Source organism: Carassius auratus, unplaced genomic scaffold (assembly GCF_003368295.1).
Source record: "Carassius auratus strain Wakin unplaced genomic scaffold, ASM336829v1 scaf_tig00005328, whole genome shotgun sequence".
NCBI lineage: Eukaryota > Metazoa > Chordata > Actinopteri > Cypriniformes > Cyprinidae > Carassius > Carassius auratus.
The window spans coordinates 102,783-120,632 of record NW_020523650.1 but is presented as its reverse complement, the minus strand read 5'-3'; the positions used below and the strand labels follow the sequence as shown (position 1 = coordinate 120,632).

At 38.6% G+C, this 17,850-nt stretch overlaps 1 protein-coding gene across 1 annotated transcript in view; it reads right to left on the bottom strand.

Annotated features, from left to right (window-relative positions):
• LOC113070832 (neural-cadherin-like) overlaps positions 1 to 17,850 on the bottom strand; it is a 109,173-nt gene that overhangs the window by 37,340 nt on the left and 53,983 nt on the right. The window contains exons 15-20 of the mRNA XM_026244252.1: positions 15,003 to 15,146; positions 12,619 to 12,902; positions 8,811 to 10,434; positions 6,330 to 6,423; positions 5,188 to 5,372; positions 865 to 1,091 (exon numbers count right to left, since the gene is read on the bottom strand). Coding sequence (XP_026100037.1) covers positions 865 to 1,091; positions 5,188 to 5,372; positions 6,330 to 6,423; positions 8,811 to 10,434; positions 12,619 to 12,902; positions 15,003 to 15,146 — 2,558 coding nt within the window. The remainder of the gene's footprint in view (positions 1 to 864; positions 1,092 to 5,187; positions 5,373 to 6,329; positions 6,424 to 8,810; positions 10,435 to 12,618; positions 12,903 to 15,002; positions 15,147 to 17,850) is intronic.

Genomic DNA, 17,850 nt, shown 5'->3' with positions numbered 1-17,850 from the left:
CGGTGCACACTTATTCCTTCCAGCTCTCTTGTAAGCCAACATCACACGGCCAACTCAACACATCCGACGTGCAGGGAATGTAGCCGCCAAACCAGCCAAAAATAGAAAAACGCAATTACATCAGATTCAGAGGCAATAGTTTTGTACATGAGCATGAACTGGCTGTTCTCTCTGATCTCTCTCAAAACCCTGCCAATGCATGCACCTCAACCAAGGCAATTTTCATTACACTAAAACATTTTTTTTTTCACCATCATTTGTCTTGAAATCTCTTCACTTTCCATATCAGTGAGGTCATCTGTAATTAGCTCCCTAAATTTTCACTTTCTTCTCTCACTACTTTTAGCTCTGAGTATAATGGAAAGAATCGAACTGGGGGGAAATGAATGAGAAAAAGAAAAAGGGAACCTTTTGAGTAGTTTCTTCCCGAGGATTAGAATTCCCGTCATTAATAACCTCTAGCCTCCATCCGTAATACTTTCAGTATCTCAGCTCACCATTTCCAGACTATTTTCCAAGCCTCTTTATGCCTTGTAAATGGTCCTGATCAATGATTTTGCGTAGGAGACTGATGCATTTAGATCCAATTCACATCACAGCTCTTTTACCTTTAGCAGTGCCTTTTCTAAGAAGGAAATGGAGCTTATGTGTAATATCAATGAAAAGAAAGTGAGAAGTGACACTTTAGGTTTGATTGAAAATGTACCAAGAGGCCTGGGTTAATACATCAGGTCTTATCTAGTTACGAATGTAAATCTGTGTTAAAAATTTTATTTGATCCATACTGAAGTGTGAATGCTTTTAGGTTTATTACAATGTCAACTATGTCTATATTCATATCAAAGTGCTTCTGACAAGCCTTACTTTTTGTTTATGAGCTGCAAGGTATCCATGGATTCTTTCTGCTCTGAGGAATGGTGCGCTGTGAATGGAGAACCTCACATCCAGAGTCCTGTGCCGCACTTCCACCAGACTGAAAACATTGACATCATCTGCCCCCACAGACAGCATGTCTGACAGGAAGTCGCCCAGCAGCTCGTACCTGCTCTTCAGATTCCCACGACCTTCCATGAACTCTATGGCGGAGATGTCTGTCAGAGACACAAACATAAATGCATGACACATTAGGATAACAGAACTGTATAAATTTGACCTAAACTACAAGAACTCGAAAATACGGTAGACAAAAAAAAAAAAAAAAAAACACCTTTCTTAATACAGCGCTAAACTGAGGTGCAGAGCTCATGAAAAATGCATGGTAACGATTTCCCTCGTCAACACATCTCCTTGTCATTAAGTGAGGTTAGTGCCTGTCAGTGGCTATTCGCACAAACTCCAGCTGACATGCCGTGTCAAAAAGTCTGGGAGCTCAAAACTACTGCATGCGGCAAGCCATTGCCACCATGATAATAGGTGCCTGTGCTTTATGGTCACGGTTCCCAGCACGTCATGATGATGCTGACCACAGCCTCTGAACATTGTAGGCAAATCGTGACACTTCAGCAACCATCTGACCATGGATTTTCCTGTGCTGGAGGTATGCTTTCCTCACAATACCCAATGGATTATTGTAATTGGGATGGTTTGCTTACAGTTTGGGACTGTGAGGGTGGTTGAACAGTGGCCCCAGGGGAGGAGTTAGACTGAGAGAGATCCCAAGCTCAGTCTGTCCCCTTGGGGCTAGTACTGGAGAGTGGCACGGTTGAACTCCTCACCCTTAAGAAACTAAGAAAACAGTCAGTACAACATAGTGTAGTGTTTTACCACGGTTTTAGTTGTTTTTTAAATTTATTGAAATATTTTCCATTCTGACATGTAACTAATGACACCCGGTACACAACATATTGAATGGACACTACTAATAATCCTTAAAGCTTCGTTTTTGTTTTGTGTCAAAATACATGTGGTTTATAAATTCTAGAATTTAAGCGGCGTTTGTGTCAGTGTCTGTACTCTCGCAGTCCTATATACCCATTCTGATGGCTGTCGTTCAATTCCCTGTGCAGCATAGATCTGAATAACCTGTAAGTGAATCATTAGTGCTTGAAGACTGTCAATCAGGGAGGTTTAGGTGGGGGCAAGGAAGGAAACTGTGATTAGCTTTTGGGGGGTACAGGAAGGGTGGCTGTCTGCTCCCATCAGGAGCTGTGTGTGAAGAAGAGACTCATCATGACAGCTGCTTCCCTCCCTATGGGCATTAAACAATGTATGATCTTAACACCTTTTCCCTCACACCCAACCTAATCTTAAAAATATATAGGGGAGCAGGGGGATTTATGAAAATAGGTATGTCAAAAATAAATAAATAAATAAATAAATTGTGATGATAGCTAAATAGTTTAATTCATTTATTTTTTTCTTCCATTTTATTGAACTATAAACCTCTATACATATATTGACTAAAAAAAAAAATCTATATCTATATGACGGTACAGTTTTTATATATATATATATATATATATATATATATATATATATATATATATATATATATATATATATATATATTTATATATATATATATATATATATATATATATATATATATATATATATATATATATATATATATATATATATATATATATATATATATATAATTGAGTGAGTCCTTATGTTGTAACCTGTCATATAGATATAGATTTGTTTTCTTAGTCAATAGATGTATAGAGGTTTATAGTTTATAGCTGTTGTGGCTTGGGGACGGTGTGGTTGGTCAATATGTCTTTGTGAATTGGTGATTGAATGCCAATATTTTCCCAGTTTCTCTTCTTAATGAAACTTCAAAGTCCTGTTGGGGTGGAAAACTCCAGGTAGACAGGGATCAAAACATGAGACATTTTAATTTTTTTAAAGATAAATCCAAACTGGCTAAGCAGTCAGAAGCCTCAAAAGTTCAACTTCAAAAAGCTTTTCATGTTTCTCTGTCCTGCGGAATGTGGGAGTTTATGCATAAATGTGTATATGTGTGTGCCCTGTTTGTGTACAGGCAGAGCAGATTTTATGGGAATAAGCTTGTGTGAGTTTGTGTGCACGTGTTCTGGTATCTCAATGAGCTAACGTGGTGTCTAAAGAGCTTCTGCATATACTTTCCATTATATTTCAATTTACAATCAGATCACTTTCTGAGATGCACAGAGCAAGCTAGAATGTCAAACCAGCAGCATTAAACAGGCCTTATGACTCTCCGTTGCCTTCAACATTTGCTCCTGAAATGGGATTTCAAATGTCAAGGAGGCATTAAATAGTAGGAAAGTCAAACATTCAGTTAGACCAGAATTCAATGCATGTTGAGACAGGGCTCCAGGGATATAAACATCTTAAGTATTTGGCAAGAACATTAGCCCATACCTCAATTGACGGATGCCATTTTCATGTGCATTTTAAACAATGCCTGAAGTACTGACAGATGCTGACGTCTACTTCTGAAACCGAAAGCCTTGTTTTGATCCTTGTTTGTTTTTTTGCTGTAGCAATTCTAGGGACCATAAAACTCTTGAGGCATTAAAGATAAAATTCAAGACTCCCAAAAGGACTCAAGGTGACTGAGTGTGGAACAATTCCAACACTAGGCTTATGTCCAGTTTGGCAAACACTGTCGCATTGAAACTTCAACAACAACGAAAAATATAAATCACCTCTAAATAAATGCATGTTTCTTTTCTGAACAGATACTTTTACACATATCAAAACTCCTTAAGTCTAAAATTTACATAATCATAATTTCTCTGTAAATACTGTCCTTAAAATCCTTAAAATTGCGTACTCTTCTACTTGGCGTTTTTGAGTAGAATATAATGGCTGAACATAAAACGATAATAAATAAATAAAAAGGGTGTAATTTATCCATAATTATGATACCATAAATACTTCCACATAAAATAAATTTCTTTAAAGAATGCCTTTCATTTAAATTTACTGGCAACACTATATTCTGGAGGGTTAATAGTAAACAACCACATTATTTAGTTTAAAGACTAAACAAAAATATAGGGCAAATGTAATTGCACAGACCACAGTAGATTATCTGGTAAAACTATGGAAACGTAATAAAGTCACTCAGATTGTTTTTTAATGCCACATATAATCCTACTTCAATAAGGGATTGTCAGAGATTATAGAAAGCAGAGGCAGTTACATACACACTGTGGTTACAAGACATTTGCAAAGTTATTTGTGAAGTCACAATAAGCAGTAATAAAAACTGCTTGCTGTTGTTCCATGCGTGCTATAAAATCAGTTGCACGGCTGAAATCAAAGAAAAATCTCTTTATAGGCTTATGAGTTTGCTATCGTCTTACATTTTATATTATGTCTCTTCATCTCCCACAAGACCTTTTCCCCCAATTCAATAGTCTTAAAACTACACCGACCTCAGTTATAATCCATTTCATTTCTGCTCAGTCTTGTTTTCATTAAAATGCTGACTGTCATAATGTCACCAAAGTCAATATGCCCATGAGTTTTACTGCCACTACATGGCACACTATTAACACAGATGCTGATTCCAGGCCCAAACCATCAAACCATTTTAATGTCTTTGACTGAAATAAGCAGTTGACACAGACTCGGCTCAAGTCTCAACAGTGTTGTACAGAGTGTCATTCATTATCAGTCAAATTAGCTTCAGAGCCTTTAACTATGATGATTTCAATTGGAAGTAGCACAGCAGCATTACATGCACACTGTTTAATCCATTTGCATTCCAAAAATGCTAAAGAATAGTTTTACAGTAGGATAGCTTAGGTTTCAGGCTTTTAGTTCTGCACAAACAAAATGATGCATCGGAGCTGCCATTGTCATTAACCTGAGCCTGCATCTTGTTTCTTGTTGGCTGTACATAAATACCAAAGCGTGACAGAAATTCTGTGCTTTTGCAGTATCAAGGTAGCTATAAATGGTTAAACAGATGCGGAAAAGACAAGACCAGTGAAAATTCAATATGGAATTAATTGAATGAATTTATAAAAAAAAAATATATATATATATATAATTATATGTAAATTTTATATGTAGATTTTTCTGACTGTAATCTGGCTTTATAATTTGCAGATAATTGGAGAGAAGAAAAAAAAAGAGAACAATTCACATGTGTAAAAGTTAGCACTGATTACTAATCATCTGAAATCTCATTTTAATGTCAAACAGCACCTCATCATGCTGTCATGAAGTAAATGTCACCTGTACCTGCTAATCTCAGTGAGGCTGAGTTGTAGATGGCATCGTCCCGTAGCTCTCTCACATTCACCTTCACACTAGAGATGGCATCCGGCCAAACCCCATCTGACACTCGAACCTGAAAGTCATAACTCCCAGGAGGAGCGTTCTCCTTTATGATGAGGAACCCTGTCCGCTTGTTCAGGATAAAATAACTGCAGGTAGAAAATTTGATTAAAGTGTTCAGATAGACAGACAGATAGTGTGCTCTTATTACAAAATATATAACTCTAAAACCTTTTCACAGAAGACCAACAGCCAATATATAAACAATAACAAGCCAAAGTGTAAATCTAACAGATCAACTAACACACAATTCGGTGTCATTTAAAATGTGTCTAGACAATGAACTTCAAGAAATGGTTAGTGGAAGCTAATAGATGATTTATGTGGTGAAACCTTGGGTTGCGAGTATTTCTTTTTCTAAGCATATTGCAACAAATTTTGAACAGCAGATGAATGGCACTGAAATATAAATTTAGCTTACCTAAAAAATTTACCTAATCTGAACCCAACAACTTCCCAAAACTGAAAAGTATAATTTATGGGTCAGCTTCTGACCTCAGCTTCAAATAAACATTTACACTTAAGCTTGCTGGATGTACACATGCACAGGAAATCTATAGAAAGATTGAACGAAAACAAATTAAAATATGTTACAAGCTAACATATTTCAATGAATTATTTTTTTTTGTTTCCAAATGGAGTAAACATTTGGATCTATATTCTCTTTTTAATCTTTCTCAAAGACACGAGTGTTTTCACATTATGTTGTGTGCACTGAAGATTCTGAGAGAGCAAGGGCTCAGGTGGCTATACGCTCAAGACATCTAAAAGCTGGCCTCATCTTATCATTGTATACTCCTCTCCAGTAAAGTGTACAACATCAATAGAGAAGAGCAAGAGAGGAAGAGAGATGCTGGGATGTGTGAAGAAAGGTTTTGACATTGTTCTTAGAGATCCCTTGACCCCTTTAAATAACACAAAGACTGCAGGGGAAAAAAAAAAGTGTATGGTGCTGGGAGACGTGTATAAACATGCTACCATGTGGAGGGGATGATGCAACGATGTGGACAGAAAGGAAAATGATGTATAGAAAAAGAAGGTCTTACTTAGGAACACGTCCCTCAAAGGCATATGTCTTGTTATCCCAGTCATCTGGATCTGGTGAGTAAACCTTCCCCAGGACATTGGTTGGCATTCTCCCTGTCATTACATACAAAAAAAAAAAAAAAAAAAAAAAAAACCTTGTCAGGTGTAGTGTACAGTATGTATAAATGTTGAAACAATGTGCATATGCTGATATGGGGGTGTGTGATTGCATGTCACTGTAAGCATTCAGCACTGTCCACAGACAAGTGTAAGCTGAATACAGTATATATTATTCTGTATGTGTATATATATATATATTTATAACAGAGGGCAGTTGAATGCTTAATTCTGATTGTTTGGTGAATGTCAAGGTATGCAATTTCCCATTAAACACACAGCTATGAAGCAGTAACAGGTTATTAATTAATTCCATTCAGTTCTTTCAAAGGCCCCAATAGCATATAACAGCAAATTAATCAAAACCCACAGACACCGATCAAGCAAAGCAATCTGACAAACAATAGGATGAAAATTACAAACAATGTTGTGGCGAGTGGGGCGGGGCCGAGAGGCGTGGGAACGAGGAGTGAGGCCAGGTGTAGTGATTGGAGATGAGCTAAACCTGAGCCCCACCGCTAGTATCGAGTCCCACGTAGGAGATGGAAGGATATAAAACTGGAGTGACGACCGTGAAGGACGAGAGAGGACCAGGCCTGGGACATTATTTTAATGTGTGTGCTTTTTATTTATGCGCACCAGTCGGCCGTGAGGGGCTGGTGCGCCGTTTTGTATTTATTTTGGATATTAAAATGATTTTGATTGTGCGCCGGTTCCCGCCTCCTTCTTCCCGATGAATATGGAGATTTGCATATCGTTACAGTGGTGCCGAAGCCCGGAAGAAGGAGGCGGGAACCGGCGCACAATCAAAATCATTTTAATATCCAAAATAAATACAAAACGGCGCACCAGCCCCTCACGGCCGACTGGTGCGCATAAATAAAAAGCACACACATTAAAATAATGTCCCAGGCCTGGTCCTCTCTCGTCCTTCACGGTCGTCACTCCAGTTTTATATCCTTCCATCTCCTACGTGGGACTCGATACTAGCGGTGGGGCTCAGGTGTAGCTCATCTCCAATCACTACACCTGGCCTCACTCCTCGTTCCCACGCCTCTCGGCCCCGCCCCACTCGCCACAAATGTGTTTTTTTTTTTTTTTTTTTTTTTATGGAAATCATGCTTTCTTTCTCCTCCTTTTCACACATATACTGTACAGGCACACCGGCGGAAACATATATGTGTGCATAAACACTGCCCTGCAATTGACCATTTCAATAAAATAGTTTCACAACTGAAAAACTACATGACATCTCTCCGTAGCAAGATAGTAAGGTTGCTGTTTTTGAAGCAGGTAAACTTACAGCTTACAACTGTTAAACTCTCTCAATCTCTTATAATCACATACAGTATCAATGACTTAACCCCCTGTTACTAACCTTAAAAAAGCTAACCTAAGATTTTTAAATTATCAGCTGGGGCTCAACCTATCAACCTTGGGATGGGATGTATAAGAAATTATTTTTACACACTGTTGTTTTAAGGCTAAAATTCTTGAAATAACGCTCTGAACAATTTATGGAGGTGTGGTAACCATGGCATAAGCTGGATAAAATTATTTGCTGAATAAATTATAAGAATAGTGAAAATATGAGGTAAGCAGTTTTCTGAACAAGTATTTAATCTGTATTTTCTTCCACAATTCTCAAAATGGTTAGTCATATCATGTGACACAGAAGAGTGGAGTAAATTCAGGACTGAAAATTCAGCTTTGCCATTATGGAATCAATTACATTAATTACAATATATATATATATATATATATATATATATATATATATATATATATATATATATATTAGGGCTGGGCGATATATCTAACGATATGATCATGCGCATCTCATCAGTAAAGCTGCTTCCGTGATCACCGCTATAATTATAATTGGAGTGGCATTTAATAGACAGAGCCTTAGATCGCTGACAAGGCACGCCATATCGCGTTCATTATCGAAGGCGATTCATCTGCGATAATGAACGCGATATGACATGGCTTGTCAGCGATCTACGGCTCTGTCTATTAAATGGCACTCCAATTATAAGCAGGTGATGGAGATTTTTGTGGTGATCACGGAAGCAGCTTTACTGATGTGGTTTGTCTATCGTACTGCATAACTATGAAGAAACAACCTGCTTGAAAGATTTATTATATTTATGCTAATTATCAGGGACATAAAATAACATTAAACATGCCTTGGTTTATATAAACAATAACAAACAATAAAAAAGGAAAAAATAAAACTACTTTTTTTAAAAGATAAACCCACACACCAAATATTAAGATTAATTTAAATTAAATTGTATAAGCCAATTTAACGAAACATAATTTACCCATTACTGACCTTTTATCTGCTAGTACGTACATATGTATATTGTTAAAGCCATTACCTCTGTGACAGTTGATGAACACTTTCTTCTGTCCAGCTATGTGGGCGTGGTCATTCTCGTCGCCGATGGTGATAGTGAGTGTGTTCGTGACGGTCTTCGGTGGATTACCACTATCAGTCATGATGACAGGCAGTAGAAACTCTTTCTGTCTCTCTCTGTCGAAGGCTCTCAGGGCGGTGATGGTGGCAGTGTCATTCCCATTATCCTGCAGGTGGAAATCATTACTGTAACGATACTCCAGAGGAACAGAAAAGGAAAAAGGTGAGCCATTCTCCTCTGAATCTCGGTCCATTGCTTTCAGTAATGTGGAGCTCTGGTTAAGCTGCACAACCTGTGGGCCCAAAACATTCTCCCACACTATTGGTGCATATGCAGCCTCAAACTCAGGGCCGTTGTCGTTGACATCCAGCAGAGCCATCTGGATAGTTGCGGTGCCAGTCAATGGTGGCGTACCATGGTCTGTCGCAAGTATAACCAAATGATGGTGTGCGACCTTTTCTCTGTCCAGCTCACTAGCCACAGTGACCAACCCAGACTGGTCCACAGAAAACAGATGGTACGGATCAGACTCTGAAGCAATACTATAAGTGATTTCACGATTCAACCCTGAGTCCAAATCACTGGCAGCCACACTCGCCACGCTAGTTCCTGAAGCGACATCCTCTCGTAAGGCTGGAAGCTGTATAAAGTGAGGAATGAAGACTGGCACATGGTCATTGCAGTCTTCAACCTCTAGAGTGCAGCGCAGCAGGCTGGAGTACTGCATATCTTCCACTTTTATGGTGAGGTTGAAGTGTTGCTCACCTGGTCTTTCGTAGTCCAGATGCTTCTTGAGACGAAGGGTTGCGCGTTGCTCCTGTCGATGACTCACCATGTAAAACTTCTGTTCGGGATCACCGGCCACCACACTAAAGGTCAGCTGACCATTTTCTCCAGCATCCGCATCCTCTGCAGCAAGCTCTATGATTGGTGTGTTGGGCTCACTGCTCTCAGGAATGCGTATGGAGCACATGCGGTCCAGGAAACGTGGGACGTGGTCATTGACATCCGTCACGTGTATAGTCGCGGTGGCTGTTCCTATCATACCTCCACCATCTCGTGCTTCCACAACCAAGACATATGAGTCAGTCTGCTCCCTGTCCAGACCAGACATTGCCACTGAAACAGTCCCAGTGGCGGGATTGATATTGAACACATCTGCTCCGCTGTTAGCTCCATTTAGGGCAGCATTACCCACAATTCTATAGGCCAGCACTGCATTTTGTCCGACAGCTGCATCATCTAGATCAGTGGCTGTCATTTCCATGACGGAAGTGCCAGGTGGGGAGTTCTCAGGTACATCACCATGGCAACTGTCTGGGGCACAAGCAAAAATAGGAGCGTTGTCGTTTATGTCCCACACGTTGATAATGACATCGGTGAAACCTGTTAGTCCCTCGCCACCCTCATCCGTTGCCAGAACCACAAAACGCCACACTGCCCGGGCCTCGCGGTCTAATGTTCTCTGAGCATAAATCTTCCCAGTCACCTCATCAATGATGAATTCGCTCTCAGCACCTTGACCATGAAGGGAATATCTCAAAGCTTCCTGGTCAGCATCCTTATCTGGGTCAGATGCTGTTACCTACAAAATCAAAGAGAATATAACAAAACTTCAGTCTGCAAAGTCTAATATAAGATCTAATAATCTATCCATCAATCCTACATCCAACACTCAAAACTTCAAACTCCTACTTGACTAAGAAAATTGAAAAAAGTCAATAACTTTTGTATGATATATACACACACACACACTGAACAAAATTATAAATACAACACTTTTTGTTTTTGCTCTCATTTTTCATGAGCTGAACTCATGAAAATGAATCTATGCACACAAAAGGCCTATTTCTCTCAAATATTGTTCCCAAATCTGTCTTAATGTGTGTAAGTGAAAACTTCTCCTTTGCCGAGATAATCCATCCATCGCACAGGTGTGGCATATCAAGATGCTGATTAGACAGCATGATTGTTGCACTGGTGTGCCGTAGCCTGGCCACAATAAAAGGCCACTCTAAAATGTGCAGTTTAACTGTATTGGGGAGACCGGTGTGGTCTGAAAACCATTCAGTATCTGGTGTGACCAGCATTTGCCTCATTCAGTGCAACACATCTCCTTCACAGAGTTGATCAGGTTGTTGATTGTGGCCTATAGAATGTCGGTCAACTCCACTTCAATGGCGGTGCGAAGTTGCTGGATATTGGCAGAAACTGGAACACGTTGTTGTATATGCCGATCCAGAGCATCCTAAAATTGCACAGTGGGTGACATGTCTGGTGAGTATGCTGGCCATGCAACTGGGATGTTTTCAGCTTCCAGGAATTGTGTACAGATCCTTGCAACATGGGGCCATTCCTTATCATACTGCAACATGAGGTGATGGTAGTGGATGAATAGCACAACAATGGGCCTCAGGATCTCGTCACGGTATCTCTGTAAAATGCACCTGTGTTTATTGTCCATAACATACACTTGCCCATACCATAACCCCACCCCCACCATGGGCCACTTGCTCCACAACACTGACAGCAGCACACCGATCACCCACATGATGCCATACACACTGTCTGCCATCTGGCCTCTATAGTAAAAACTGTGATTCATCTGTGAAAAGAACACCTCTTCAAAGTGCCAGATGCCATCAAATGTGAGCATTTGCCCTCTTAAGTGGGTTACGACGATGAACTGCAGTCAGGTCGAGACCCCGTTTAGGACAACGAGCATGCAGATGAACTTCCATGAGATGGTTTCTGACAGTTTGTGCAGAAATGATTTGGTTATGCAAACCGATTGTTGCAGCAGCTGTCCAGGTGGCTAGATGATTTTGGAGGTGAAGATGCTGGATGTGGAGGTCCTGGTATGGTGTGGTTACACGTGGTCTGTGGTTGTGAGGCTGGCTCGACGTACTGCCAAATTCTCTGAAACACCTTTAGAGATGGCTTATGGTAGAGAAATGAACATTTAATTTAAGGGGCAACAGCCCTGATGGATATTCCTGCAGTCAGCATGCCAATTGCATGCTCCCTCAAAACTTGCGACATCTGTGGCATTGTGCTGTGTGATAACATTTTGGACTGGACTGTTATTGTGGCCAGCCTAAGGCACGCCTGTGCAATAATAATGTTGTCTAATCATCATCTTGATATGCCACACCTGTGCGGTGGAAGGATTTTCGCGGCAAAGAAGAAGTGCTCACTAACACAGATTTAAACCGATTTGTGAACAATATGAGAGAAATAGGCATTTTGTGTAAATAGAAAAAGTCATAGACTTTGAGTTCAGCTCATGAAAAATGGGGGCAAAAACAAAAGTGTTGCATTTTTAATTTTGTTCAGTGCATATATATATATATATATATATATATATATATATTGAAAATGAGCCTCTCACATCTTTGGACAAATAAAGTGATGTCACTCGCTACACATTTTTTTACTTTTATAATTATGTATGAACCTCTTGAGACTCAATCAAAATGTTGAATGCATTCAAAAGAACAAATCAATCACAGTTTTCACTATAATTAAGAAACACAGTGTTTGGGCAATTCCCAATGAATTGTTGTATTATTCCGTTTCAAAAAGCCTATTAGTGGAAGAAGAATGTGGTAAATCACACACCCATGACCTGTTTTTGTTTCATTTAGAGGGGCTCTTAACATTTTCTTTCTATCTTTTTATTTATTTATTAATGAATAGGAGCCACAAAATGTATTTTATTTCAAAATAGCAAACATGTGATCTGAAAATTGAACAGAGCTGATAATACCTTCAACACAAAGACAGGAGAACCGTCCATCTCCTCTGTCACGCTGCCGTAGTACTCGTTCACAGAGAACACAGGTGCCTCATCGTTCTTATTCACAATGGTGACTATTACAGTAGCATAATCTTCCCACTTTCCATCAGAGGCCAAGACGTGCAACTTATAGAGCTTGTTCTGTTCATAGTCCAGTGGCTGGGCAATGAAGATGGTTCCGACCTCGGGCTCCATGTCAAAAACACCTCCTACATTGCCTGATGTAATTTGGTAGCGCAACTTGGCATTAGCACCTGAAAAATAAGAGCAGTTAATGAAAACAAAGAAAACTTCCTCCTCTGGCCTGAATTTTTTTTTAAGAGGAACAAAGATGAAATCAAAGACCAACACTGACACTGATATAAAGGCTACTGAACAAAAGGGTAAAAGTCAGAAGCTTCTACAAGCTGGAAAAATGTTTAGCCAAGAAAATAAATAATTATAATAATTATCTATTTTAAAATTACGATAACAAGCTTTCTTTTTGCTGCAGGTGAACAATAAACTGCTTCAATGGACTTTAGAGGTTACTGTCAGGATTAGCCATGGAAACTTGGAAACTATGGAACCAATAAACTTTAAATTAGGTGAAGATAAGACTAAATTAAAAATGATCTTCTTTTTCTAAACATTTTGGTCCATGAACATATTCATTTATTTCAGATTTGTCCTGCACTAAAACTTTTCTCTGTACTTTTACATAGCTCTTGTCAGACACTTCAGACCTCAGGTCCAATCTCAGGTCTTGTCAGACACTTCAGACCTCAGGTCCATTCAGTCTCAGTGTTTGCTCTGCCACAGCAGCAGTGTAGCAGATCTATTCCGTCAAGACCAAATACATTAACATTGTCATGTGCATTACCATGCCAATCCCTCCGAGAGTTGTCATGACAGAAATTTCTTTGTGCTTATTGAATTTGCAGATACAATTTAGTATACATTTAATTTATAAGCGGACAGATGTAAGGGAATGGAGCACAGAGAAAACTTATAGTAAATGTTTGGATCCCCTTTTGAGCTCTGTTAATTAAACAGTGAAAGATGCAATGCATGTATTGTGAGCATGTTATATTATAAAAAAAATGTATTACTCCGATGTTATTATGTATTTAGAACTTATCTCTCTGAAGTAGGTAATAAATGCAAAGAGACTCCATAGAAACAGATAAGCAAACAGAGCAAAAACACTCCTGCTTAACAGTCCTTCAGATCTTGCAATGTGTTTGGATATCCCTGCTGGTACAAGGTTAATGAATAGGGAATGACACATTAGGAGCCTTATGGCCATTTCATCTTCACCATCTCGTGTTGGCTAGGGTACTACCACAAAATTGCATTAGGGAATATTAGCATTTTCTGCTAATGCACAAAATCAAGCGCAGCTTCCTTATGAAAGTGCAGATGTACTTTGATGTCTCGCCAGTTTCCTGTGGCTCTGCTCCAGTGGCTGCGAGTCTTAAGTCAGCGCTGCGGTGAAGGCGGAAATCTATTCATCAGGGTAAAGCTTTGGGCTCAAGGAATGTCCAGCAACTCCAGGCTGTATTATGACGAATGACTGATACAATAATTCCCTTCCTCACTTCTGCATCAAATCATAGATTCAACTGGACCACAGGGAATTATGTGCTTCAGTAGTGCATCTATATACCAAGACGGGCTGGCTGATGAATTATGTAGACTATCCTCTTTGTGTGTTTCTGGAGTGTGTTATAAAACAAAAAATATTAGCCAAGGCTTTTCCATGGCAATGTATGAGGCTGGTGGTTATCTTGGGAGCAGCATTTGTTAGGTTCTCAAGGTATATTGATGAGGAACCAACTCTCTCCGTCTCTCTTTCATGAATGGTTCAGATGTTATAGCATGGAGCAGAAGAATATGAGAGCATTAGCCTGGAGACAAACTCAAACTCATGGGAACATGTTTTAACCGTGGTTCATTAATATCGCTGTGTGCTAGCCAAGCCCTGTGAGAGGTTTATGCCCTAATGTAGTCAAACTGCAGTATCACTGTAAATATAGAAATAATATTTCCCTTTTTACTTGATCTTCCTTTTTTTCCATATTTAAAATTTCCTAATTATTCTTTAAATATAAAATGAAATATATAATAAAAATGTAAAATTTTACCTCATAATTAAACATGTCGTTGATTTTATTCTTCTTCATTAATTAATTATTCTTCATTTCCCTTACAATTTGTAGAAAATATATTAACTCCTGAGTTGTGATGTCGGGTTCTAAATCTATGACCCTCATTTTCACCCCTAGTCAATACTCCATATTTTCCCACTTCCGTCTTACAAATGAGCAAACTGATCTACCCATCATCCAATGCCCCTCCTCATCTTCACATACCTTCATCTTCATCATTAGCGCTGACTGTGAGGATGGTGGAGCCCACGTCAGCATCCTCATCCACGTCGACTTCATACACAGACTGAGCAAACACTGGCTTGTTATCATTCACGTCGCTGATGAAAATACGCACATACGCAGTATCTGACAAGAGTAGAAAAACACAAGATTAGCAATCTGTGTTCAGACACTCTCATCTTTACTTCACTTTTCTTGTATTTCTTACATTCGAGTGTTTGCCTCTGTCATTTCCCACTTCTCTTTCTCCATCTCTCCTCCCTCCCATCTTTGGAAATATCTGACATTTCATTCCAATTCTGTCAAATCACTGTGTCTTCTGTTTGTCTCATTCAATTTAATATATATATATATTAGGGGTGTAACGATACGCGTATTCGTATTGAACCGTTCGGTACGAGGCTTTCGGTTCGGTACGCGGTACGCATTATGTACCGAACGGTTCATTGGACTAATTAATTATATTTGGAAAAAAAAAGAAAGTGAAATATAATGATATGCGTTCAACAAGGTAGCCCAATAACCCAAATATATATATATTAATCATAAATGGATATGTGGCTGCCATATTGGGACCTTACATGTTTCCCAACCCCTTACTTCCAATAAAGGTGAGGACACCTCATTCTATTTCAGTGAAAGGCCTATTAAATTATCCAACACACTTTAATTCCAATAATGAATACATTTTAGACTTTATTTCACCTTATTTCCACTTTTTAAATATTTTATTCATTTTTATTTAAACATAAATGTCTCTACGAGCTGATATGCGACTGGAACAAGAAGAATGGAATCAGAAAAAAAGCAGATTCAAACTTGGGATGGTTGCATTCAAATCACTTATTCACACTAATGTTGTTGTCGGTCCAAAACGTGGTGACATTCTTTATTCAATGGAACATATAACAAGATATTTTGAAGAATACTAGTCACCGAACATTTTGGTAACCATTAAAAATAGTTTTTTTTAATTTGTTTATATATTTTATGTTCCACTGAAGAAAGTTATACGGGTTTAGAATGACAGGAGAAATGTCATTTTTAGGTGAACTATCCCAAAAACTGGAAATAAAATCCTATACTTTAAAGAAACAGAAAAACCTAAATAATAAAACATGCTGTGACCTTTTCAGAGCTTTCAGTTCAGTCAGGGCTGTGAGGCGGATAGATTCTGATTCAAGTCTTGATCCCGTTCTCTTTCTGACATGTTATGTTGTGTAAAAAGAGCACAGCATACGCTAAGCTGCCACTCTTTGACAGGTTGGCATATTATTCAGAGACCCGCCATGAAGACGTGGTCATGTTTTCCCCTCACAGATGCAGAGGCATGACTGTTGTGTGATTTTCTGCTCAAAGAGCACTCGTGTTGTTTTGTTTCATTGTCATGTTGACATTTTTGACAGCATCTTAGTACATTTAGCATTCACATGTTGCTGAGTAATTATGTGTGTGTTCATATGACTCTCCGCTAATCAACACTCAACAGTCTCCTGTGTGCTCGACCATATTTGACACTGCTGTGTTGTCAATTTGATAATCTACATTTGTGTATTTCACTACAGTTATAATGTGTTGGAGTGCACAACTTCTCCTCTGTTTGGAGTGCAGGGCAAATATTGAGCAGACAGACAGCACTGGGAGAGAAGAGAGAGAATTCATTTCTTTCTCAGACTGTCCCAGCTTCTCCCTGATATTTCCCCCTCTCCTTTGGCACCTTCATCAACATTTAAACCGGCGACTTTTGTCTAAATGACTTCAAGTGTTAGTAGATTATTTAGGCAAAGCAAAGGCAAAAGAGATATTGTTAATATTCCACACAATGAATGAAAAATCCATTTGTGTGAGATTCTGGCTAGCCCTGTGGTCTAACAAATCGAATCAAACTGTCACACTGTCTATATTAAACAAGGATTATACAATGTAATATTTTATGCAGCTAATGGAAATATTCCCCTGAACTTTAGATCCTCTTTAGCTCTGTATTGTGAAGATCACAACCCCACTGGCTACGTTCAAACTGTCAGTGGTTGTGACTGACAGCTGTAATTACTATCTTACATTCTTGATTTATTGGAAGCTTCAGTGACCATATTGACACTGACAAACACAAGCATTATATAAGATCTACATGATTCCTGAATGTCTAAGGGAGGCATTTTGGTTTTAAAATGACTTATGTGTAAGTCGTAACCACACTGTGTGTGAATTAAATGGTATTTATAGCAGTCTTATACTGACTGCAAGTGCGATTTTGCTTTTATACAACAGTTCATGAAGTTGATATTGAATACATTTCTTTCCAGACACAATTGTCAGCAGTGACATTTACTTTCCATTAAGAAGAGATATTTGCCCCCTCAAACTGATTTCAAGAAGTGTATTATATATACACTATTTTATGTTAAATTCTTACATTTTATTAAATTTAGTTAGGGTTAACCATAATGCTGTTATCAATCAAATTAAATCAGTGCCAACAAAATCCATCTTTGGACTGCAGATGTGGCTCAGAAGCTGCATATGTAGTTGCACAGTAAATAATGTCATGAGATTAATGTTTTTGAATAAACTCTAATCTCATGACATTATGAACTGCTTTATTTAAGTAAACAAACAAACAAACCAATCTTTATATATTTTTTGTAAAAGTAAAATCAAATTACACTTTAAAGGGGGGGGGGGGGTGAAATGCTATTTCATGCATACTGAGTTTTTTACACTGTTAAAGAGTTGGATTCCCATGCTAAACATCAACAAAGTTTCAAAAATTAAGTTGTACGTTTGAAGGAGTTCTGTTCTGTTTCTGTTCCAAAAATACTCTTTCCGG